The sequence below is a fragment of the Hyla sarda genome, chromosome 1 (assembly GCF_029499605.1).
Source record: "Hyla sarda isolate aHylSar1 chromosome 1, aHylSar1.hap1, whole genome shotgun sequence".
Classification (NCBI taxonomy): domain Eukaryota; kingdom Metazoa; phylum Chordata; class Amphibia; order Anura; family Hylidae; genus Hyla; species Hyla sarda.
This window is the reverse complement of record NC_079189.1, coordinates 64,772,444-64,796,701: the sequence shown is the minus strand read 5'-3', so window position 1 is coordinate 64,796,701 and position 24,258 is coordinate 64,772,444. Positions and strand designations below refer to the sequence as shown.

Here is a 24,258-nt window from a genome sequence, read left to right as displayed (position 1 = left end):
TGGTAGAGGTCTGTTCACATTATGTGCAGTTTTGATGCGTTTTCTTATTCAAAGTGTGTTTTTTAAGAGAGATATTGCCATAGCCAAGTTTTTTTTTAATGCAGATTTGAAGTCTTTTTGCATGTTGAATTTTTACTGCATTTTACACACATTTCTCTGCATCTTGACTGTTTCTGCTGCAAAATTGTGGTAACAAAAAGTGACACATTTTTGCCATGACTTTCACAATTAGGGAACTCTCAGCAATAAAAAAAAAAAAACACAATGTGTTACACAGCCTCAGGAGGAGTGCATATCTACTATATATTCTGATCTCATATAAATAGCAGCAGTATACAGATCAGGGAGGGGAGGGATCTGTTAGTTAGCAGGAGGCATCTAATAGGTGATGATGTCATCATCCTGTAGTTCACAGGAAATCAGCTGACCCAGGACTTTACAGCCAAAGGCTGTCTGGACATGCTGGGAGTTGTAGTTTTGCAACAGCTGGAGACACACTGTTTTTAAAACCCTGCATTAAGCCATGTACATTTCTGTGGGTCAAAATAGTGATCACATGACCAAGTGAATGACTGACTAATGATAGTGAGTGTGCATGATATGAAAAAAAAAAAAAAAACAACAGCCCGCAGTGCTGGTAAAGTATTCTTAAAGGGGTATTCCAGGAAAAAACTTTTTTATATATATCAACTGGCTCCAGAAAGTAAAACAGATTTGTAGATTACTTCTATTAACAAATCTTAATCCTTTCAATAATTATCAGCTGCTGAAGTTGAGTTGTTGTTTTCTGTCTGGCAACAGGGTTCTCTGCTGACATCTCTGCTTGTCTCGGGAACTGCACAGAGTAGAAGAGGTTTGCTATGGGGATTTGCTTCTAAACTGGGCGGTTCCCGAGACACGTGTCATCAGAGAGCACTAAGATAGAAACGAACAACTCGACTTCAGCAACTCATAAGTACTAAAAGGATTAAGATTTTTTAATAGAGGTAATTTACAAATCTGTTTAACTTTCTGGAGTCAGTTGATATATATATATATAAAAAAAAAGTTTTTTCCTGGAATACCCCTTTAAATTAATCTGAGCCACTGATCTTTACTAACCAAGTATTTTACATATACCTTGGAAAGGCCAAAGCGCATGATATCAGGTAACAAAATGCAGGTAAATCATCCTTTTTTTTTACTTAGCAATGAGTTAACTTATTGGTAATTGCAGCGATTGCAGGCAGCATGGTCAGGATTGTCAGCACATTGCAGGGCTTGGACCGGCCTGTTGGAAAGAAAATGTAAGGGTTAATAGGAAAGCAATACCATGTTAACGTGTATTACATCTCATGTCACAGAGAAGATGGGAGATAATGTAGGTATTGTGGAGACACGGAATCTTCTGGACTCCTCAGGAATCCAATTACCAGTCTCTGGGACCAATAGGTAAAATGTATGACAACAATTATATTCAAATTTACCAGACTGAACTGGAAACCTTTAGGAAAATAGTGAGTCTCCAGGGTTTGTACCCAAAATCCAGTCATTATGTCTATGCAGAATAGGTGATAAATGTTTTATCGCTGCAGTCACCCTATGGATCACTAGGGGCCCCCCTAGCCCCTCACCAGCATAACCATGGTGAGGGGGTCAGCCAAGTGTGATGTCACCCACTGTCATAGGCTTTCTCTATCTTAAGCCTGGAGGACAGAGCAATTTTTGTCATTTCTATGTTCTGAAAGCCATAAGGGCGTTCACATGACGAAATCTGTACCCAGAGGTTCCTTTTAGAGCAGGCACTGGGAACAAGTGGACACTAGGACCCCCCCCCCGGAAATGCATCATCTCAATAGATGGCAATGCATCATCTCAATAGATGGCAATGCATCATCTCAATATATGGCAATGCATTACAGAGTGGATTCAGGCGGAGTCTGAGATCCTGAATTTCCTCGGAGGAATGTCCACTCTGGAGACTCCGTAGTGTAACTCACAGAGAACCAGAAACATGGCTGCACATGATCTATTTGCTTCTCAGCATAATTTTAAAAACTGACTGATTGTTAGTGGATTTTTTATTGAAAATGTGCAAGCCCACGCGCCACGTCAAGGCCACCTTAAAGAGGTAGTCCAGTGGTGAAAAACTTATCCCCTATCCTAAGGATAGGGGATAAGTTTGAGATCGCGGGGGGTCCGACCGCTGGGGCCCCCCGCGATCTCTCTGTACGGGGCCCCGGCTCTCCGCCGAGATAGCGGGTGTCGACCCCCGCACGAGGCGGCGGCCAACACGCCTCCTCAATACATCTCAATGGCAGAGCCGGAGATTGCCGAAGGCAGCGCTTCGGCTCTGCCATAGAGTTGTATTGAGGGGGCGTGTCGGCCGCCGCTTTGTGCGGAGGTCGACACGCCCCCTTCCCGCGGGCTGTCGGGGCTCCGTACAGGAGATCGCGGGGGGCCCCAGGGGTCGGACCCCCCGCGATCTGCAACCTATCCCCTATCCTTAAGATAGGGGATAAGTTGTAAACCACGGAGTCATCACTGGACTACTCCTTTAAACTAACACAGGCTTGGGTTCCTAAACTAACACTGGCGTAGCCCCTGGCGCCGACCACTGCAGCTGCAACATCAAGCCCACAGGGGAAATGACCCAATGCCAGGCAGACACACTGCTGCCTCATTAATCCCCCGACTCTGGACCACACCACCCCACAGACAAAGCATCACAGCAACAATGGCCACCACAGAGCATCACACCAGTGTGAACACCTATCATCTGCTCCCTGCCAAAGAGCTGGGAGAATACTAGGAGGAAACCCTTATGTCTCCTGCTGATTAAAAAATGCCTGGGCCGAATGGATGAAGTGCAGTGCTGGTCATGGAAGAGGGGACAGAATACAAATGTAACTCACAAATAGAGAACCATAAACATGGTCGCACATCCACACTGGTGTGGTGCTCTGCTGCACCATTATTATTGTGGTGCTTTGTCTGTGGGGTGGTGTGGCCTAGAACCGAGGCCTTGGTCGGCAGCAATGGGGCTGGCTGGCCACTGGGTCTTTCCCCTTGTGGCTTGGTGTCGCAGCCACAGTGTTTGCCGCCCGGTGCTACTCCGATGTTAGTGTAGGGACCCACTCTAATCAGGTGGCCTTGACGTGGCGAGTGGGCTTGCACTTTTTTATTTATTTATTTTTTTTGAAATAACAATTTATTGAACTTTTTTATAAAGCAAATGTACATACATTCATGTCAGGTAGTCATATAGTAAGATTGCAGAAAGTATCTGCGCAGTACAGAGATTCCCGCAACATAATAAAAGAGACTTACATATTCCTAAAATGTGATTATGTCGTACATACAGAGCAACCAAGGACTACAACCAGGATAGAACAATGTATCTCATGTCACATCGTGGTCTGTAAAGTTTCAATCGAAATATAGAGATACCAAATCCAAAAACAAAGAACACAACAGAGCATTATGAAACAATATCATCATATTTTCATATAAGCAGGTAATCATTCCTCTACTACAGCAAGAGCTCCAAGAGTTCCCTTCAGGGACTCCAAAGCATACCATTCAGTCATCCGATATTTGAGCATCAGATGGGGCTTGCACTTTTTGATCAAAAGGTCCACTAACAACCTGTTAGTTTTTGAAATTATGCTGAGAATCCATTAGATCATTGTACAAGTTGTGGATGTGCGGCCATATTATGTTTCTCTATTTGTGAATTAGATTCCGTAGTGGGTTTGGTCAGGGATTGAGTCCTGGAAAAAAAAGGGTGAGAACTCTTCCATATAAGGGCTGGTACTGCAGGGCTGCTGCTGATGGGAACGGTGTTCCTGCTGTGGAAAAAGTACAGGAGTTCAGTTCCAACACGTTCCTGCAGGACTTAAGCCCTGTGTTTGGTGCAGCAAGATCACACTAAGAACAACAGGAGGCTGCTGCACCGTATTTTCCAAGTGGAATTTGAGCAGAATTCTGCTCAAAAATCAGTAGTGTGAATAGCCCTAACTGTTTAAACTATTTTATTTGTTTCTTCAACATAACTGTCTGAGGGCTTGTTTTCAAAGGAGAAAAAATCCAGCACCTGAGGGTAAAATCCAAAATAAACTTAATTTTATGCGTTTAAAAGTCATAACACTGACTTTGGCTTGAAACCCGTTAAAATAAAGTTTCTTTCAAACTTTTCCATTAAAAGATTTCTAAATCCCTTACTTGCACCTCACACAGAGCAGACACACTGAAATTATTGTCTGGAACGCCTATTTTATGCTGTGTTTTATTGTTTTTCACCTTTTGGGTTGTTTAACTGTGTTGTGGGAGAAGTATTTTTTTGAAGGTATCAATATCAGTACTAGAAGAAAAATATATTTTGACTAATATACGTTGTCACAATCTTAGTTCACTTTACCCAGTTCCCAGGGGGTAATTAATACCAAGGTTGATCCCATGAGACAGTAGGGTCATTAAAGGAGTTATCCACCATAAGGTGATTTTAGTACATACCTGGCAGACAGTAATGTTCATGCTTAGGAAGGATCTGCACTTGTCTTGGGCTAAATGGCTATGTTGTGAGATTACCATAATACTGTGGCTAGCTTTTTGTGAACTTGTATTTCTTGTTTTCAGTTTTCTTGTTTGCCTACAAATCCCTTGATACTATTTTCCTCCTTCCCACACATTAGCTACCCCACCCATTGAAACATAAATGAGCTGCAGACCTGTGTTCTTCAATCAGGGTGCCTACAGCTGTTACATTAGTTGCAGATTGCTCTCTCCACCCATTGAAGCAGACAGGCTCCCTGTCATCAGCTGACTAGTGAGTCAGGTCTCGACCGCATTGCAAGCTGGGAAAAATTCTGAGACAGAAGTCATTTTGTATGCTGTTAAAAATAAATATTGGGGTGAAAATCACATAAGAATTGTGAGAAAACCGTCACACACAGGTACAGACACTATATTATGAACTACACTAACTTTACAGCCCCTGTAGCATAGTCAAATAAAAAAAAATGACGCCCCCTCCCATAGACTTGTATTGAAGGGGCGGGAGGTGATGTCGTGAGGGGGCGGGGCGACTAAGTCACGAGCTCCCGGTGCCGGCTCTAATCGTTTGGAACCGGCTGTCGTATATCACTAATACTTTACTGTTGGGGCTACAAACCTGTAGTTGTCAATGCAGGAATATTGCAGCTTGTGGCCTTCAATGTAATCTTTTAGTTCTAATAAGGTCTTGCTGTCACATGAATTTCTGAAATAAAAGAGTCATTTTTATTGTTTAGAAATAAACAGACTTCTATACAAAAGGAGTACTATACACTAGATCACCCATCCCACAATGCCCAATATATAGTGTTATCTGCAAATTAGGAGGCAAAGTATGACCTTAGTCAGGCTGACAGATAACATCTCTTACAGAGGTAAGAGCCCGGGCAATTCTATGGACTTTACATGCTTTTTCTGAACCCCAGTGAAAAGATCCCACACAGAACTATTAACATACACAAAGACTAGTACTAAATATGAAAGGAAATCCAGCTCACAACTCCAATGTAGTGCACGGACCTGTGGCTGGCAAGGCACACAATATGCAGAAGAAAACGGTGATCCAGCACTTGGAAATGATAGCTTTATTGAAGATCACTTGACACTGTTAAAACCGACCATACCATCAGACGCGTTTTGAGCGCATGTACTCTTCCTCGGTGACGTGCTGGATCATCGTTTTCTTCTACAAAGACTAGTACTGGTATCAGCCTTCAGTATTAACTGTGCTTGGAACTTGTAGGTAGTCAGGAGACATTGCACTCCTTTATTGTGGGCAAATGCAGATAATATGAGCAGCTCTTTTACCTGTGCATCTGATATGTGGAGAGTGTACACTATGTGCAAGCAGCAACACCGGATGACAGAGCAGACTATAGACAACTATAAAGCTGGCCGTAGGCAAAATGACCAAAAGATGCCCATTAATTTACTAGGTCCTCTGCTATAATGGGCCGTAGGGCATCAATATTCGATTGGGGGGGGGGGCACTTAATCATCAGAACCAAGGGGGCACCAAGCTCAGCCCTATTCACTTGGTTCATTATGATGATTGGCAGAGAACCAGAGGATGCCTGGCACGTGTGGAGGCCAAATATAATATATTCATGAGGTATGTGATAACAATAGTTACAATTGTCAAGTTGGGAAAAGATTTAGGATTTACTTGTCCTCTCCTTGAATGTCGTCTATTACCCAAACCTTCACTTCAGAGACTCTTGTTGGGTCCATATTGGGGACTTCCACAGTTCTTAGGATACTGGAAAACAAAACAGGTATTAATACTGATGTCTCTGAGCATCTACATGACATCAACTCATTGTGTGAGCAATAGGATCCATTGACCTAAGTCATCAGAAGCCATTAAAGGGGTACTCCACTGCTCAGTGTTTGGAACAAACTGTTCCGAACGCTGGAGCCGGCGCCGGGAGCTCGTTATAGCCCCTTCATGACGTCACACCTGCCCCCTCAATGCAAATCTATGGGAGGTGGCGTGACATCCGTCACACCCCCTCCCATAGACTTGCATTGAGGGGGCGTCACAAGCTCCCGGCGTCGGCTCCAGCGTTCGGAACAGTTTGTTCCAAATACTGAGCAGCGGAGTACCCCTTTAATGTTCAAAGGGTGAGGTGACATGTTGCGGCCTTGGATCTAAAAGCTGAAATTTCATGGTAGCATTATTTTTGCCTACATCATCGCTACACCTCTACCAAATTATGGCTGTGAGATGTGGCTTTACTTTCTTTGATGGTGGGATGACCTTCTGATGTGTGTTTTGTGTTTTCCATTACTTTTCTAAGGCTGGATTCACACATGATATATCTTCTCTCATTTTTTATTTTATCTTGTTTGACTCTAAAAGTTAACTGATATCATACTTGCAGTGTTTGTGATAAAATGTGCCAGTTTTTTTAAGGTAAATTGTAACAAAAACAAGAGGAGTAACCCTATTTCTGGTCATTATATGCTGTATATATGACATGCTTCACCTGTTTCTCTCTGCAGGCCTCATGTCTAATTTTCACTTGTCCCTGGGGTAGTGTGAGAGCATTTTAGAACAGTAGTGAACAGTATAATCTGTAATATCCAATAGGAGAATAAAAAGAATGGAGCACTCACCCGGTCTTGAGGGACAGTAAATCTCTTTATTGCATTACAACTTCATATCATTTCGATACATGCAGAAGAGAGGATGAATGTGGAGGGGAGGGGGAGTGGGTTGGGCGACGGACCGTCGCCCAACCCACTCCCCTCCACATCCGTCCGCTCTCCTGCATGTATCGGAACGACATGAAGTTGTAATGCAATAAAGAAATTTGCTGTCCCTCAAGAGCAGGTGAGTGCTCCATTCTTTTTATTCTCCTATTGGATATGACTTGGACTTTATATGTAAGCACTGGAATGGTCCTTGTACCAGAGGAGCATAGCGTCAGATGAATTAGCGGAGTAGTAGTGTCGGGTATTATCTATTGTGGATTGGTTTCAGTATAATCTATGAACCAAGCCCTTGGGTGGGGTGATATTTAATACTTATAGTTAGATCTTATATAGTCCCTTTGCAGTGTCTGTGTCTCTCCTCCTCCCATCAGACTCCTATTTCCTCCCCTTTCCATAGACTTGTATGGGCAGCATCTAACTTGATCCTGCATTTAGCTGTCTAAAAGTGAAGGGGAGGGGGCTCCGTTAGAGGAGAAAGAAGCCATTTTCCCTGATAAGATATATTACAAAGTTTCTTACATTCGCTTGAACTATCTATTTATGCAGTTTGTTGAAAAGATGGCAGCAATATAGGTGGTCTAGAAAAATGATGATTAGTTCCATGCATGTTTTGCTGTGGATTGTGCTGTGGATGCCTCATGGGTTTTACTCCTACATATTGAAAGGTTGAAATCCAAGGTGTAAATCAGAAGTGGAATGCACAGACATGATACAGCTGGATGGGAAGAATTTCTGCAACACGTTTCCAAAATCCCATTCACGTTTACTATAAATTGCTTCCGATTTCCAAGAAGTCAGAACTTAACCTAGAAAATGTATTGTTCAAAGCTACATAAATAGTATAGTTTAGTCATGTACATGTGTGGATCACTATCTATTTCACGTTTTCTTCAAGTTTCTGCATGTGTTCATTGAGCTTCTCTACCCCCTCTGTACAATACCTTTCTTTCCTGGCAATATCACCATCTGCTGAACCGTTTAGCATCACATTTACTACTCCACAGGATTCTCGCGCAAACTGGGAAAACAAAGCAAACACTTATGAGTCTCGTATATACAGTATTCTGTATACAGTTTCCTGGTAAAGTGTAGTTAAAGACCACTTACCTGGTGTTTGTCAGACATGATGTAGGTTGAATGTACTGTAAAAACCCTGTTCCCTTTTATTGTATTAACCCGTACAGGACCTAGGACGTATGGATACGCCTTCTGTACCTGGGTCTTAAGGACCCAGGGTGTACCTGTACGCCCGTGGGAATTTCGGTCCCCGCCGCGCGCCGGGCGGGGACCGGACTGGGGTGACTGCTGATATCGATCAGCAGGCACCACGTGCAAATGCCCAGGGGGGTCATCAGACCCCCCCCCATGTCGGCGATCGGCGCAAATCGCAAGTGAATTCACATTCACATTTGTGCCGATTCCGGGTCATACGGGTCTATGGTGATAGAATATAAGGGGGATTGCGGTTGTCTAAGACACCTACGATCCCCCTGTAGCGATAGGAGTGAGGTGGCAGAGGTGCCACCCCTCCTATCTCTGCTATTGGTGGTCTAGACGCGACCACCAATAGCAGATCAGGGGCGGGGACCGAACGCCGAAGATCCACTTACCCGTCGGTGGAAGCTGCGGGACGGGATCAGCGGCGGTGATCGGCGCGGGCGGCGATGTTGTGCGGCAGAAGAGGGCGGCTCCCTGGATCCGACGGAAGCCGGTAAGTTGCCTAGCAACATCTAGAGGGCTACAGTCTGAGACTGTAGCCCTCCAGATGTTGCAAAGCTACAACTCCCAGCATGCCCAGACAGCTGCTGGGCATGCTGGGATTTGCAGTTTTGCAACAGCTGGAGGTCTACAGTTTAGAGACCACTGCACAGTGATCTCTATACTGTAGCACTCTAGATCTTGCAAAACTACAACTCCTAGCATGCCCACATAGCTGTTTGCTGTCTGTGCATACTGGGATTTGTAGTTTTGCAACATCTGGAGGTCCACAGTTTGGAGATCACAGTGCAGTGGTCTCTATCTGTAGCCCTCCAGATGTTGCAAAACTGCAAATCCCAGCATGCCGAAACAGCTGTCTCGGCATGCTGGGAAAAGTAGGTGCGTACCTCTAGCTGTTGCATAACTAGATCTCCCAGCATGCCCTTCGGCGATCAGTACATGCTGGGAGTTGTAGTTTTGCAACAGCTATAGGCACACTGGTTGGAAAATACTGAGTTAGGTAACAGAACCTAACTGAAGGTTTTCCAACCAGTGTGCCTCCAGCTGTTGCAAAACTACAACTCCCAGCATGCATGGTCTGTCAGTACATGCTGGGAGTTGTAGTTTTGAAACAGCTGGAGGTTTGCCCCCCCATGTGAACGTACAGAGTACATTCACACGGACAGGTTTACAGTAAGTTTCCTGCTTCAAGTATGAGCTGCGGCAAATTTTTCGCGGGAAGCTCACTGTAAACCTGCGCCCTTGTGAATGTACCCTAAAAACACTACACTACACTACACTAACACATAATAAAGGGTTAAACACTACATATACACCCCCTTACACTGTCCCCCCCAATAAAAATGAAAAACGTATTGTACAGCAGTGTTTCCAAAATGGAGCCTCCAGCTGTTGCAAAACAACAACTCCCAGCATGAAAAGGAAAAGTTGGGAGCTACACCAGTCTGTCAGTGTAAAAAATTTTAAATGTTACACTAACATGCTGGTGTTGTCCTTTACTTTTTATTTTCACAAGTGTTAAAAGGAAAAAAAGACCCCCAAAATTTGTAACGCAATTTCTCCTGAGTACAGAAATACCCCATATGTAAGCGTAAAATGCTCTGCGGGCGAATAAAAAGGCTCATGAGTGAGAGCGCACTATGTACATTTGAGGCCTAAATTGGTGATTTGCACAGGGGGGGCTGATTTTACAGCGGTTCTGTAAATAATAAATACCCACATGTGACCCCATTTTGGAAACGACACCCCTCACGGAAAGTAACAAGGGGTATAGTGAGCCTTAACACCCCACAGGTGTTTGACGAATTTTCATTAAAGTTAAATGGAAAAATGAAAAAAATAATAATAATTCACAAAAATGCTGGTGTTACCCAAAATTTTTCATTTTCACAAGGAAAAATAGGAAAAAAAGCCCCCCAAAATTTGTAACCCCATTTTTTCTGAGTAAGAACATACCCCATATGTGGATGTAAAGTGCTCTGCGGGTGCACTACAATGCTCAGAAGAGAAGGACCGCCATTGGGATTTTGAAGATAAAATTTGCCTTGAATTGAAGGCTACGTGTGTTTACAAAGCCCCCATAGAGCCAGAACAATGGACCTCCCCCACATATGACCCAATTTTGGAAACTACACCCCTCATGTAATGTAATAAGGGGTACAGTGAGCATTTACGCCCCACAGGTGTAATTTTTCATTTGCACAGCCCACTGTTCCAAAGATCTGTCAAACGCCAGTGGGGTGTAAATACTCACTGCACCCCTTATTAAATTCTGTGAGGGCTGTAGTTTCCAAAATGGGGTCACGTGGTGGGGTCCACTGTTCCGGCACCACGGGGGGGGGGGGGGCTTTGTAAACGCACATGGCCCCCGACTTCTATTCCAACCAAATTCTGTCTTCAAAAGCTCAATGGTGCTCCTTCTCTTCTGAGCATTGTAGTGCGCCAGAAGAGCATTTGACATCCACACATTGGGTATTTCCATACTCAGAAGTAATGGGGTTACTAATTTTGGGGGTCATTTTCTCCTATTACCCCTTGTAAAAATATAAAATGTGGGGGAAAACCAGCATTTTAGTGAAAATTTCTTTTTTTCATTTACACATCCGACTTTAGCAAAAAGTCGTCAAACACCTGTGAGGTTTTAAGGCTCACTGTACCCCTTGTTGTGTTCCTTGAGGGGTGTAGTTTCTAAAATAGTATGCCATGTGTTTTTTTTTTTTGCTGTTCTGGCACCATAGGGGCTTCCTATTTGCGACATGCCCTCCAAAAACCATTTCAGCAAAATTCGCTTTTCAAAAGCCAAATGTGACTTCTTCTCTTCTGAGCATTGTAGTGCGCAGGCAGAGAACTTGACTTCCACACTTGGGGTATTTCCATACTCAGAAGAAATGGGGTTACACATTTTTGGGGGGCATTTTGTCCTATTATCCCTTGGAAAAATTTAAAATTTTGGGGAAAACTAGCATTTTAGTGGAAAAAAATGTATAAATCATTTACACATCCAACTTTAACAAAAAGTTGTGAAGCACCTGTGGGGTGTTAAGGCTCACTGGACCCCTTGTTATGTGCCTTGAGGGGTGTAGTTTCCAAAATAGTATGCCATTTTTTTTTTTTTTTTTTTTTTTGCTGTTCTGGCACCATAGGGGCTTCCTAAATGCGACATGCCCCACAAAAACCATTTCAGAAAAACTCACTCTCCAAAATCCCACTGTCGCTCCTTCCCTTCTGAGCCCTCTACTGCGCCCGCCGTACACTTGACATACACATATGAGGTATTTCCTTACTCAAGAGAAATTGGGCTACACATTTTAGGAAGGTTTCTCTCCTTTTACCCCTTGTAAAAATTCAAAAACTGGGTCTACAAGAACATGCCAGTGTAAAAAATGAAGATTTTTAATTTTTTCCTTCAATTTGCTGCTATTCCTGTGAAACACCTAAAGGGTTAACAAACCTTTTGAATGTCATTTTGAGGGGAGCAGTTTTTATAATGGGGTCATTTGTGGGGCATTTCTAATATGAAAACCTTTCAAATCCACTTCAAAACAGAACTGGTTCCTGAAAAATTTTGATTTTAAAAATTTTGTGAAAAATTGGAAAATTGCTGCTGAACTTTGAAGCCCTCTGATCTCTTCCAAAAGTAAAAACATCTCAACGTTATGATGCAATCATAAAGTAGACATGTTGTATATGGGAATCAATATATAATTTATTTGGAATATTTGTTTTCCTTATAAGCAGAGAGCTTCAAAGTTAAAAAAAAATGCAACATTTTCAATTTTTTCATCAAATTTTGGAATTTTTCACCAAGAAGCGATGCAAGTATCAACAAAATTTTACCACTAACGTAAAGTAGAATATGTCACGATAAAACAGTCTCGGAATCAGAATGAAAGGTAAAAGGATCCCAGAGTTATTAATGCTTAAAGTGACAGTGGTCAGATGTGCAAAAAAATGGCCGGGTCCTAGAGTGAAAATTGGCTGGGTCCTTAAGGAGTTAAAGTAAATGACAAGAGAACTGTCCAATGAATATTCTCCCATATGTATATAACCAGCGGTCGGTGCTTGTTACTTACTGCAGCAGATGCCATCTTCCAGAACGAGGAAATTGAGTTCTTGTCACATTCATTCCAGGCAGGACAAGACTTAAAGTTCATTCCTAAAAATAAAAGATTTATCAGGTATTTACTGATAAACAGCTCCGACCCCCTGAGGCTTGAACTCCGCAAGACCTCTGAAGGTGTCCATAAGTTTTATACCTGTTCAATATGTAGGTGTCAAAATCATATTTTAATCCTGAGATAACCTCTATATGCTGCGTGCCCAGGTAGTTTAGAAGCTTCCCCAGTCCAGGTGAGATTATGGGGAGTCCCAGCAGATGGACCCCTCATGATATTTTGTTGATAGGGAACATGTTCTTATGGTGAGACAACCTCTTTATTGATCAGGCAGAGAAAGAGTGCAGTACAATGGCTGCTTCTTTGTACTCTCTATCTACTCCTTGCCTTCATCTTTGTGATCATTGCAAGCAGTGCAGGGACAAAACAAGAAGCTGAACTATCAGTGTTCAGCCTCTCATTAGAGCTAGGACTGCACCGGAGTCACAAAACCTGAGTAACCACACGACCCTAGGTGTGAAAGACTAACCACTTCACTACCTTCCAGCAGAGAACTTGGTATGGTACCCCTTTACTGCTCTATACCACCAGTAATCTACAATTAGCCCCCTAACTGCCCTAGACCACCAGGGGTATTGATTTGGACAGCTTGATTGCCCTAGACCACAAGAAATATTTAAATGAACCAGTTAACTGCCCTCGGCCTCCAGGTATATTGACATTACCTTCTTTGCTGCACTTTATTACTTCAATACCCCTAGGGATATTGACTAGGTATGTTAACATCCAATTAATAACTGCCTCATACCATGAGGGATGCGGACACTTACCCATACATTGCCACGGACCACCAGGGATGCTGGCATTAACCCCTTTCGGCAGGGGCATAGCTATAAAGGTAGCAGAGGTAGCAGTCACAACGGGGCCCTGGTGCCTAAGGGGGCCCCAAACACATCTGCCCCATAAGAGACCAGTACAATAATTGGCATATGGGGCCCTGTTGTAGATTTTGCATCGGGGCCCTGAAGCTACAAGCTACGCCTCTGCCTTTAGGTTACTATTTATTAGATCTTCCCCCACTCGCTAGCTACAAAAGGCTCAAAAAGAAATTGCTTGTCGTTCTAGTTTAGCAATAGAGATTACCTGGTCTAAGAGGTTTCCCACACCACATAAGACCATTGAAGACGAAGCCTAGGAATGTGTCTTCTAATGTGATGAACTTTTCTGTGGCTTTTGTGTAACGGTGAACAAGGTCATTGGTCCTGCTCCATAGGAGAGTCTGAGAAGACACAAGATGTTATTATGGGTGGTTAGAAGTAGTCAGTGGTATGATGCCATGTTAGGTACATGTATAAACATGGGTGCTAAATACAGTGATCCCTCAACTTACAATGGCCTCAACATACAATAGTTTCAACATACACTGGTCTTTTCTGGACCATCGTAACTTGAAACCAGACTCAACATACAATGCTATGGAATCTGCAAAACATGTCAATGGCTGGAAGAACCAACCAATCAGAATGGGCATTCACTGGTAAAACCCACGTATTCCAAAAGTGCATGTACTGACTGGCTGTCTGGTAGCGCCCCCTACAGTACAGGGAGGTATTACATGTTCTGTACACTTTACCTGTACCAGGGTTAGCTGCTCCTTTGGACACCAAGTAAGGGGGCGGCTCCATTTTACTTTTTAGGACATTGCGTGTACTGTACAGGACCCTGAAGAAGCTCATAGACCTGTTTCCCAACGAGGGTGGCTCCAGCTGTTGCAAAACTACAACTTCCAGCATGGCCGGAAAGCCTTTGGCTGTCCGGGCATGCTGGGAGTTGTAGTTTTGCAACAGCTGAAGCCACCCTGCTTGGGAAACACTGAAATAGACAGTGATTACAGCCCCCAGCAGATCTTTATTACTTTTATATGTAAGGACTTGCTTTATCTGTATTAGTTACCTACTTATTTAATCCTCACTTTTTACTATTTTTTGTTGATGATATTTTGGGGCTTCAGAACCAACTACCAGGTTTCCATAGAGTTATGGTCTCAACATACAATGGTTTCAACATACAATGGTCGTCCTGGAACCAATTAATATTGTAACTTGAGGGACCACTGTATGTGGTTCTACTTGGAGGCTCTGTTAATGTAACATCGTGCCAAACCCCCTCAATGCAAGTCTATGGGAGGGGGCGTGGCAGCCGCCACACCCCCTCCCATAGACTTGCATTGAGGGTGCGTGGCACAACATCACGAGGGGCCATCACGACCCCCACAGCCCGCACCCAGCATTCGGAACAAAATGTTCTGAACGCTGGGGCAGTGGAGTACCCCTTTAAGATATGAAAGCTGAGCTTTCATATTGTTATGGTTGTTATGGGAAAAAACAGACAATTAGGGTTTCAGGCTGATTGATGAATCTCCCCCATTGTGTTTTTTTGTTTTTGTTTTTTTGTTTACTAGATACTACCATATTCATTATTTTACTACTATACGTATGCCTTCATAATTTTTATACCTTTAAAATGAATATACATTGAAAATAAAACAAGAAAAACTTTGGAATGAAATGGTTCTGCAGCTTGCCCCATTCATTTGACAAGGCTGCCTGCAGTACCTTGCACCACCTCTATTAAAGGGGTACTCCACTGCCCCCAACTGGTGCCAGAAAGTGAAACAGATTTGTAAATTACTTCTATTAAAAAAATCTTAATCCTTCCAGTACTTTTTAGGGGCTGTATACTACAGAGGAAATGCTTATCTTTTTAGATTTCTCTGATGTCATGACCACAGTGCTCTGTGCTGACCTCTGCTGTCCATTTTAGGAACTGTCCAGAGCAGAATATGTTTGCTATGGGGATTTTCTCCTGCTCTTGACAGTTCCTGGTGGGGTGGTGAGGAAGGAATGAGCAGCAGTAAAAACTGAACAGGTTAGGGAATTCAACCAAAAGCAGGAGCCTGTTCCAATAGCTAACTGGCAGGGGTCTCAGGAATTGGACCTCCACCAATCTGATATTGGTGACCTATTGTAAGGAAGGCTAACAGCTGGATAACACCTTTAACAGAGATGGGTTTAGGATAGGCTAAACAAACAATGTTTAATATAAGGAAGTCAAGAGAATAGTACCTGGCACAACCACTTGTATGAGCATGCAGCCCATTCACTTTTGCGTGTTTGGCAAGTGTCCTTCATTTTGGACCCCCAGCATTCAAATATTGATAGCCCATTCTAAGGAAAGGCCATAAATGGCAATTTCCTTAGAACAAATCTTCTTTAAACAATTCTCTTCTCTTCACAAATCTACTTAACCCCTTCCCGACCTATGACATACCTGTACGTCATGGGTGGCAAGGTGTTCCCGACCCATGACATACAGGTACGTCATGGACATTACTGCCACTACTCGCGGCATCCCGCAGCGCCCGGTAAGATGGTGGCTATCACTGATAGCCAGCCATCTTACCGTGCGACCACGGGGGGTTTCGTCCCCCACCCCCCCCCCCCCAGCGATCGCTGCTATCAGCTGGTCAAATCTGACTAGCTGATAGCAGCGTTTCGCTATCAGAATACTTAGCAGCGCGGTGTGTGAGTCCCGATCACGGGGATCGGGACACACACCGCTCTGCTAAGTGTCCCTGACCCGTCCCCCGGCGTCACTTACCCGACGGAGCGGTGTCCCGAGCGGTCCCGGCGTCCTCCGTGCGGTCCCGGCTGCGCTGCGTCCCGGAGGTGAGTTTCCGGCAGCAGTGCGGCATCTTCATTGGCAGCAGTGAGATCGCCGTAAAGCGATCTCACTGCTGCCTCTGAGAGTTTCAAAACTGCAACTCCCAGCATGCCCAGACAGCCTTTGGCTTTCTGGGCATGCTGGGAGTTGTAGTTTTGCAACATCTGGAGGTCCACAGTTTGGAGACCACTGTATAATGGTCTCCAATCTGTGCTCTTCCAGATGTTGCAAAACTACAAATCTCAGCATGCTCAGTCTGTCCAGGCATGCTGGGAGTTGTAGTTCTCTAACATCTGGAAGAGCACAGATTGGAGACCATTATACAGTGGTCTCCAAACTGTGGACCTCCAGATGTTGCAAAACTACAACTCCCAGCATGCCCAGACTGCCCAAGCATGCTGGAAGTTGTAGTTCGGCAACATCTGATCCTTCAGATATTGCCGAACTACAACTTCCAGCATGCCTTGGCAGTCTGGGCATGCTGGGAGTTGTAGTTTTGCAACAACTGGAGGCACACTAGTTGGGAAACATTGTCCGTTTCCTACCTCAGTGCCTCCAGCTGTTGCAATTGTTACAAAACTATAACTCCCAGCATGCACTGACAGACCATGCATGCTGGGAGTTGTAGTTTTGCAACAGCTAGAGGCACACTGGTTTGGAAACACTAAGTTTGGTTGCAAAACACTTGAAAGTTTATTACTTAACTTAGTGTTTCCAAACCAGTTTTCCTCCAGCTGGATGTTTGCCCCCTCCCCCCAATGTGAATGTACAGGGTACACTCACATGGGCGGAGGTTTACAGTGAGTGCTGCAAGTTTGAGATGGCGCAAATTTTGCACTGCAGCTCAAACTTCCAGCGGCAAACTTGCTGTGAACCTCTGCCCATGTGACTGTACCCTAAAAACACTACACTACACTGACACTAACCTAAAATAAAAAGTAAAAAACACTACATATACACATACCCCTACACAGCCCCCCTCCCCCCAAAAAATGAAAAACGTCTGGTACGCTACTGTTTCCAAAACGGAGCCTCCAGCTGTTGCAAAATAATAACTCCCAGTATTGCCGGACAGCCATTGACTGTCCAGGCATGCTGGGAGTTTTGCAACAGCTGGAGGCACCCTGTTTGGGAATCACTGGCGTAGAATACCCCTATGTCCACCCCTATGCAATCCCTAATTCAGGCCTCAAATGCGCATGGCGCTCTCTCACTTTGGAGCCCTGTCGTATTTCAGGGCAACAGTTTTGGGACACATATGGGGTATCGCTGTACTCGGGAGAAATTGCCTTACAAATTTTGGGGGGCTTTTTCTTCTTTAACCCCTTATGAAAAGGTGAAGTTGGGGTCTACACCAGCATGTTAGTGTAAAAAAATAAATTTTTTACACTGACATGCTGGTGTTGCCCTATACTTTTCATTTTCACAAGAGGTAAAAGGGAAAAAAGACCCTCTAAATTTGTAACGCAATTTCTCCTGAGTACGGAGATACCCCATATGTGGACGCAAAGTGCTCTGGGGGCGCACAACAAGGCCCAGAAGGGAGAGTGCGCCATGTACATTTGAGGCGATTTGCACAGGGGTGGCTGATTGTTACAGCAGTTCTGACAAACGCAAAACAATAAATATCCACATGTGACCCCATTTTGGAAACTACACCCCTCACGGAATGTAATAAGGGGTGCAGTGAGCATTTACACCCCACTGGTGTATGACAGATTTTTGGAACAGTGGTCTGTGAAAATGAAAAATTAAATTTTTGATTTGCACAGTCCACTGTTTCAAATATCTGTCAAACGCCAGTGGGGTGTAAATGCTCACTGCACCCCTTATTAAATTCCATGAGGGGTATAGTTTCTAAAATGGGGTCACATGTGGGGGGGGGGGGGGGTCCACTGTTCTGGCACCATAGGGGCTTCCTAAATGGGACATGCCCCCCAAAAACCCTTTCAGAAAAACTCACTCTCCAAAATCCCATTGTCGCTCCTTCCCTTCTGAGCCCTCTACTGCGCCCGCCGAACACTTTACATACGCATATGAGGTATTTCCTTACTCAAGAGAAATTGGGTTACCAATTTTAGGGTGATTTCTCTCCTTTTACCCCTTGTAAAAATTCAAAAATTGGGTCTACAAGAAAATGCGAGTGTAAAAAATGAAGATTTAGAATTTTCTCCTTCACTTTGCTGCTATTCCTGTGAAACACCTAAAGGGTTAAAACACTTACTGAATGTCATTTTGAATACTTTGGGGGGTGCAGTTTTTATAATGGGGTCATTTATGGGGTATTTCTAATATGAAGATCCTTAAAATCCACTTCCAACCTGAACTGGGCCCTGAAAAATTACGATTTTGAAAATCTTGAGAAAAATTGGAAAATTGCTGCGGAACTTTGAAGCCCTCTGGTGTCTTCCAAAAGTAAAAACTTGTCAATTTTTTAATGCAAACACAAAGTAGACATATTGTATATGTGAATCAATATGTAATTTATTTGGAATATCCATTTTCCTTTCAAGCAGAGACTTTCAAAGTTAGAAAAATGCAAAATTTTCAAAATTTTCATGACATTTTTAGATTTTTTACCAAGAAAGGATACAAATATCAGTGAAATTTTACCGATAACATAAAGTAGAATATGTCACGAAAAAACAATCTCGGAATCAGAATGATAAGTAAAAGCATTCCAAAGTTATTAATGTTTAAAGTGACAGTGGTCAGATTTTCAAAAAATGCCCAGGTCATGAAGGTGAAAATGGGCTGGGTCATGAAGGGGTTAAAGGGGTACTCCCGTGGAAAACGTTTTTTTTTTTTTTTTTTAAATCAACTGGTGCCAGAAAGTTAAACAGATTTGTAAATCACTTCTATTAAAAAATCTTAATCCTTCCAGTACTTTTTAGGGGCTGTATACTAAAGAGAAATCCAAAAAAGAAATGCATTTCCTCTGATGTCATGACCACAGTGCTCTCTGCTGACCTCTGCTGTCCATTTAAGGAACTGTCCAGAGCAGCATATGTTTGCTATGGGGATTTTCTCCAGCTCTGGACAGTTCCTAAAATGGACAGCAGAGGTCAGCAGAGAGCACTGCATTTCTTTTTTGGATTTCTCTTTAGTATACAGTATACAAGTACTGGAAGGATTAAGTTTTTTTTTAATAGAAGTGATTTACAAATCTGTTTAACTTTCTGGCACCAGTTGATTTAAAAAAAAAAAAAAAAGGTTTCTACGGGAGTACCCCTTTAAAACAATGCTCTTGCCATGGCGGTGTAATACGAAGTAGAATTTTGTCACCTTATTGCATGGGATGGTCTGTGCAGCCACAAGTGATAGACGCTTGTAATCTTCTTCAGCGACCTTACATGGATCTTTTCTCTGTACGGCATCAAGTAGTTCTTGCCAGACATCAGTGCAGTTCTTATCCCTTTGTAGGAAAATAGACAGATGTGAGAGCTTGTAGTAGAAATAACAGTATATATGGATATATATATATATATATAGTCCACACAAAGTAACAGACGGCACTCCAGCCGTCCAATGAAAACAAGTGCTATTTATTCATCCGATCAATACAAAAAAGAGCAGCATATGGGATCCCTTGGACTGCATTGTCACAATTCTGATTCCTTCTCAAAGACAGGGTTGTATGTAGGGGAGGTTTGCTATTACTAGGCACCTGATAACACTGATTCAGGGGGAGATTTTAGCAACATTTGTAAGATGACATGTGCAATACCACTGTACCTAAAGCGAGGACACTACAGCGGCAAAGATTCGGCCACGATTTACAGTAAAATATTACTGAGAAAAAAAAAAGTTGCAAAAATTTTCCTTTATGGTGAAAAATCCAACCTATTCAGGTTAGATTTGTTTTGCAGTTTTTGCAATGTCGCTTGTCATTTTCTTATAGGGAATACTGTAATATTCCAGCAAATCATAGGCTACTGTGGATCCCTAGCCTTTAGTATATTATTCCAGAGAATAGCAGCACACACATTTTTTTTTGAAAAAACAGGGATTTTATTGCATTATTCCAGTGCAAGGTTCAGGAGAGCAACGTTTCCGCGTCCTCTCGGCGCCATTATCAAGCCTTTAGTATAGGTATGTGCAGACAGTTGTAGTTGTCTGCTCATTTCTTGTGGTCGTTTGTCAATTAAGGTGCTTGCGGTATCTGGCCACAGTTAACGCTCATTGTGGTGATTCATTTCTTGCTATGGTACCATGTAAACCAAGTATGATTCCCATGGATTGGCCACTCTGTATGAGAATCCTAGGACAGGGGTTCATTTACAGTGGAGGGTACCGTATATACTCGAGTATAAGCCAACCCGAATATAAGCCGAGGCCCCTAATTTCACCCCAAAAACCCAGGAAAAGTTATTGACTCGACTATAAGCCTAGAGTGGGAAATACATCACTCCCCCCCCCCATCATCATCCAGACCCCCTTCATCATCACCGCCTGTCAATCCCTTGATCAGTGATCTTTAACCTACGGACCTCTAGATGTTGCAAAACTTCAACTCCCAGCATGCCCGAATAGCCATCAGCTGTCCGGGCATGCTGGGAGTTGTAGTTTTGAAACCTCTGGAGGTCCGCAGGTTGAAGACCACTGCGGCATTCGTCATCATTCAGACACCCCCTTTAGTTTTCTACTCACCTCCCCTTGTGAGAAGGAAAGGTGAGCTGGTCCAGGCCATCTCGTTCATGCGCGTCCCTGTGCGTCGTCGTCAAGGCAATGTCACTAGTCCGGGGCTGGGCCCAGAGCGCGGAGAAGAGGGCCCCCCGGGTGAAAATGGACAGCCTGGAACGACTAACCCTCCCCACCGGACGGTCCCTGCAGCATAGATGGCCCGGACCAGCTCACCTTCCTTCCCACCGAGGGGAGGTGAGTAGAAAACTAAAGGGGGGGTCTGGATGATGATGAAGGCCGCAGATGGCTGTCCAGGCATGCTGGGAGTTGTAGTTTTGCAACATCTGGAGGTCTGCAGGTTGAAGACCACTGAGAAGGGATTGATAGTTCACTCGAGTATAAGCCGAGGGGGGCGTTTTCAGCACGAAAAATTGTGCGGAAAAATTTGGCTTATACTCGAGTATATATGGTATTTACTAAAACTGGCTAATTCTTACACAGTACAAACTTCGATGGGCAGACTTCACATGCACCAGATCTAATATAGTGGCTTAGGCGGATTGATAGACCTGTAGACTGTTTGCATTTTTGAGCTTTAGTTTACACCAACAATTAGTTGGCTTACTTCAGATAAATGTTGGTGCATTATTTTTGCACATGGCACAGAATTAAGTTCATGCTCCTTTCCCATCCATGTCATGCCCCTTTTCTGATAGGCCAGGTCCGCTTGTTAAAGGGGTACTCCGGTGAAAAACTATTTTTTATTTTTACTCAACTGGTGCCAGAACATTAAACAGATTTGTAAATTACTTCTATTTAAAAATCTCAACCCGCCAGCTGCTGTATGCTCCACAGGAATTTATTTTCTTTTTAAATTTCTTTTCTGTCTGACCACAGTGCTTTCTGCTGACACCTCTGTCTGTCTCAGGAACTGTCCAGAGCAGGAGAAAATCCCCAGAGCAAACGTATGCTGCTCTGGACAGTTCCTGAGACAGACAGAGGTGTCAGTAGAGAGCACTGTGGTCAGACAGAAAAGACATTTAAAAAGAAAAGAACTTCCTGTGGAGCATACAGCAGCTGATAAGTACTGGAAGGGTTACGATTTTTAAATAGAAGTAATTTACAAATCTGTTTAATGTTCCGCCACCAGTTGATTTAGAAAACTGGAGTACCCCTTTAAGCATGCTGCATTTGTGGCACATGTGAAGCTAAAATTCTGTGGGCAGTGCCTTTTTGGCTTTATTTAATGTGTCAAAAAAAGCACAAAAAATGATGCATTTGTGTTTGTGGCATTCTTTTAGGTGTCATTTTGAAAACAAAAATCACCACTGACACAAAGAATACATATTTGTGTCAGTGGTAATTTTTCTTTTCTTTTTTTTTTTTTGGTCAAAATGCACCCGAATCTGGTTTTAGTAATTTATTTTCTGGCATTTCTGCATTTTGTCAGAAAACTGCATCTGTGGATATGTTTGGAAGGATCCGTGATTGTCTTGGGGCTAAATTGCTGTGCTGCGAGTCCCCCATCATGCTACTTCTTTCTTTTTGTGAAATGGCTATTTCCTGTTCGAATTCCCTCCCTCCAACTACAATCCCAGGATCCTATGTTTGTCACTTTTCTCCCTTCCATAAATCAGCCACCCCGCCCATTACAGCACAGCTGGGCTCCCTTCCATGCTGTGCTGTGCTTGAAACTACAATTCCCTGCAGCCCTGTGAAGAATGATCTCTCTCCCACCCAGCGTCACTCCACCCATTGAAGCACAGACAGGCTCCCTTTCAACACCTGACTAGTGATGTAATGTCTCGGGCCGCAGTGCAACCTGAGAAAAGCCTGAGACAACACTCATTTTGTATGCTGCTAAAATAAACATTGGGGCAATGATCATATAAGAATTGTGAGACCAGCCATTAAACACAGGTACAGACACTATATTATGACCTACACTAACTTTACAGCCCCTCTAATATATATATTAAAAAAATCCCAGAATAACCCTTTAAGAGTGTTTTCCAAACAGTGTGTCTCCAGCTGTGGCAAAACTAGAACTCCCAGCATGCCTGGACAGCCTTTGGCCGGGATTTGTAATTTGTAACAGCTGGAGGCACACTGTTTGAAAAACACTGTCTTAGAGGTTTGGCTAATTTGGCTAAATACGCTTCTATAGAGCAACATATGTAAAATTACCTTGAACTTTGTTTGTTTTTGTCATAATAATAAAAAAGATTTGATTAAAAAAAATATATAAAGAAATGAATATAAATAAATAAAAATTGCAGCGTGTGTAATGGCAGCCGTATGGTATGTTCACAGGTCACGTTTATTCTATAGACTTCACACAAGAAACTCCACAGGTATAAGCAGCGAGTTCCGTGGCATAAAACCTAGCCCTGATGCTGAGGACTTTATTATGGATTTTAGTTTGTGTCCAATGTTTAAAAGAAAAATAAAGTAAATATTTAAATTCCCTGATTACATGCTGCAGCTTTAACATATCGACTTCCTCATGTGAACATACCAGTCTAACAATGCAACAGGCAGCAAGTTACCCCTCACTTACCTTTTATAATGATATTTCAAATCCAACTACTGAGATCCATATAATTTTACTCACCCAATGCCGGGATATAGAGACATGTAGTGGTAGCAACGCCCAATGACGATGTTTCTCAGGTTGGACGTTGTCCCTGCTCCTTTATATTTTTTGGCTTGGTCTTTCGGCTGACCTGTTGCTGCGTGTGCATTCACTACGCTGGATGCTAACACCATCAGTACCAGAGCCAGCATGATCCCCAGCGTCAGGTTTCTAATGCCAGGTCTAGATGCCCAGTGCCCAGTCATTGCTTTCTATTCTGCAGGACAAGGCTGCTCTGTATGCGTCCCAGTGCTGGCCTTGGAATGTGCTACCCACTCCTCCAATGCACACAGCCAGACGAGTTTCTGAGAAGACCAGCAGCTCAATATATACACTGTTTGACCCCTCCCTTCCCACTCTTGTTCGTTTCAGCTTACACAGACATGCAGGTCTTTGTCAAGTTTTGAAAGGCTGGTTCATCATTGGATGGCAAGGAATTTCTAAGAAAATTAGTTTAAAAAAAAAAAAAGTTTTGTGAGACTGTGTTCACATTGTGCAACTGATCTAAAACACTGACACCTGTCTGCGCATCAGATTGTTCAATCACTGACAAAGAAGAAATAAGCATAAGGCTAAGTTTCCACTTTTTCTTTTTTGGATATCTGCCACTGCACTTTTTGAGCCAAGGCCAGAAATGTATTCAAAAGGAATAGGAAATATAATGGAAGGACTTACACTTCTCCTCCATTATGG

General features: G+C 43.2%; 1 protein-coding gene across 1 annotated transcript; it reads right to left on the bottom strand.

Moving 5' to 3' along the window:
- Positions 1 to 753: 753 nt before the first annotated feature.
- On the bottom strand, positions 754 to 23,867 carry LOC130355014 (ADP-ribosyl cyclase/cyclic ADP-ribose hydrolase 1-like). The gene is made up of 8 exons (XM_056555182.1): positions 23,545 to 23,867; positions 19,593 to 19,722; positions 13,728 to 13,863; positions 12,543 to 12,625; positions 8,193 to 8,269; positions 6,200 to 6,292; positions 5,153 to 5,239; positions 754 to 1,270 (listed from the first exon to the last, which is right to left on the bottom strand). The coding sequence occupies exons 1-8, from the start codon at positions 23,769 to 23,771 to the stop codon at positions 1,201 to 1,203; spliced, it is 903 nt and encodes a 300-aa protein (XP_056411157.1). The 5' UTR covers positions 23,772 to 23,867; the 3' UTR covers positions 754 to 1,200.
- Between the last annotated feature and the right edge of the window lie 391 nt (positions 23,868 to 24,258).

Excerpts from the sequence above, each read along its gene's own strand:
- LOC130355014 (XM_056555182.1), bottom strand. The coding sequence starts at position 23,771 with ATGACTGGGCACTGGGCATCTAGACCTGGCATTAGAAACCTGACGCTG. Across the intron at positions 13,864-19,592 it reads AGACCATCCCATGCAATAAG|ACTCTCCTATGGAGCAGGAC; the intron begins GTGACAAAATTC and ends GTGTCTTCTCAG. Across the intron at positions 8,270-12,542 it reads GGAAGATGGCATCTGCTGCA|TTTGCGCGAGAATCCTGTGG; the intron begins GTAAGTAACAAG and ends TTGTTTTCCCAG.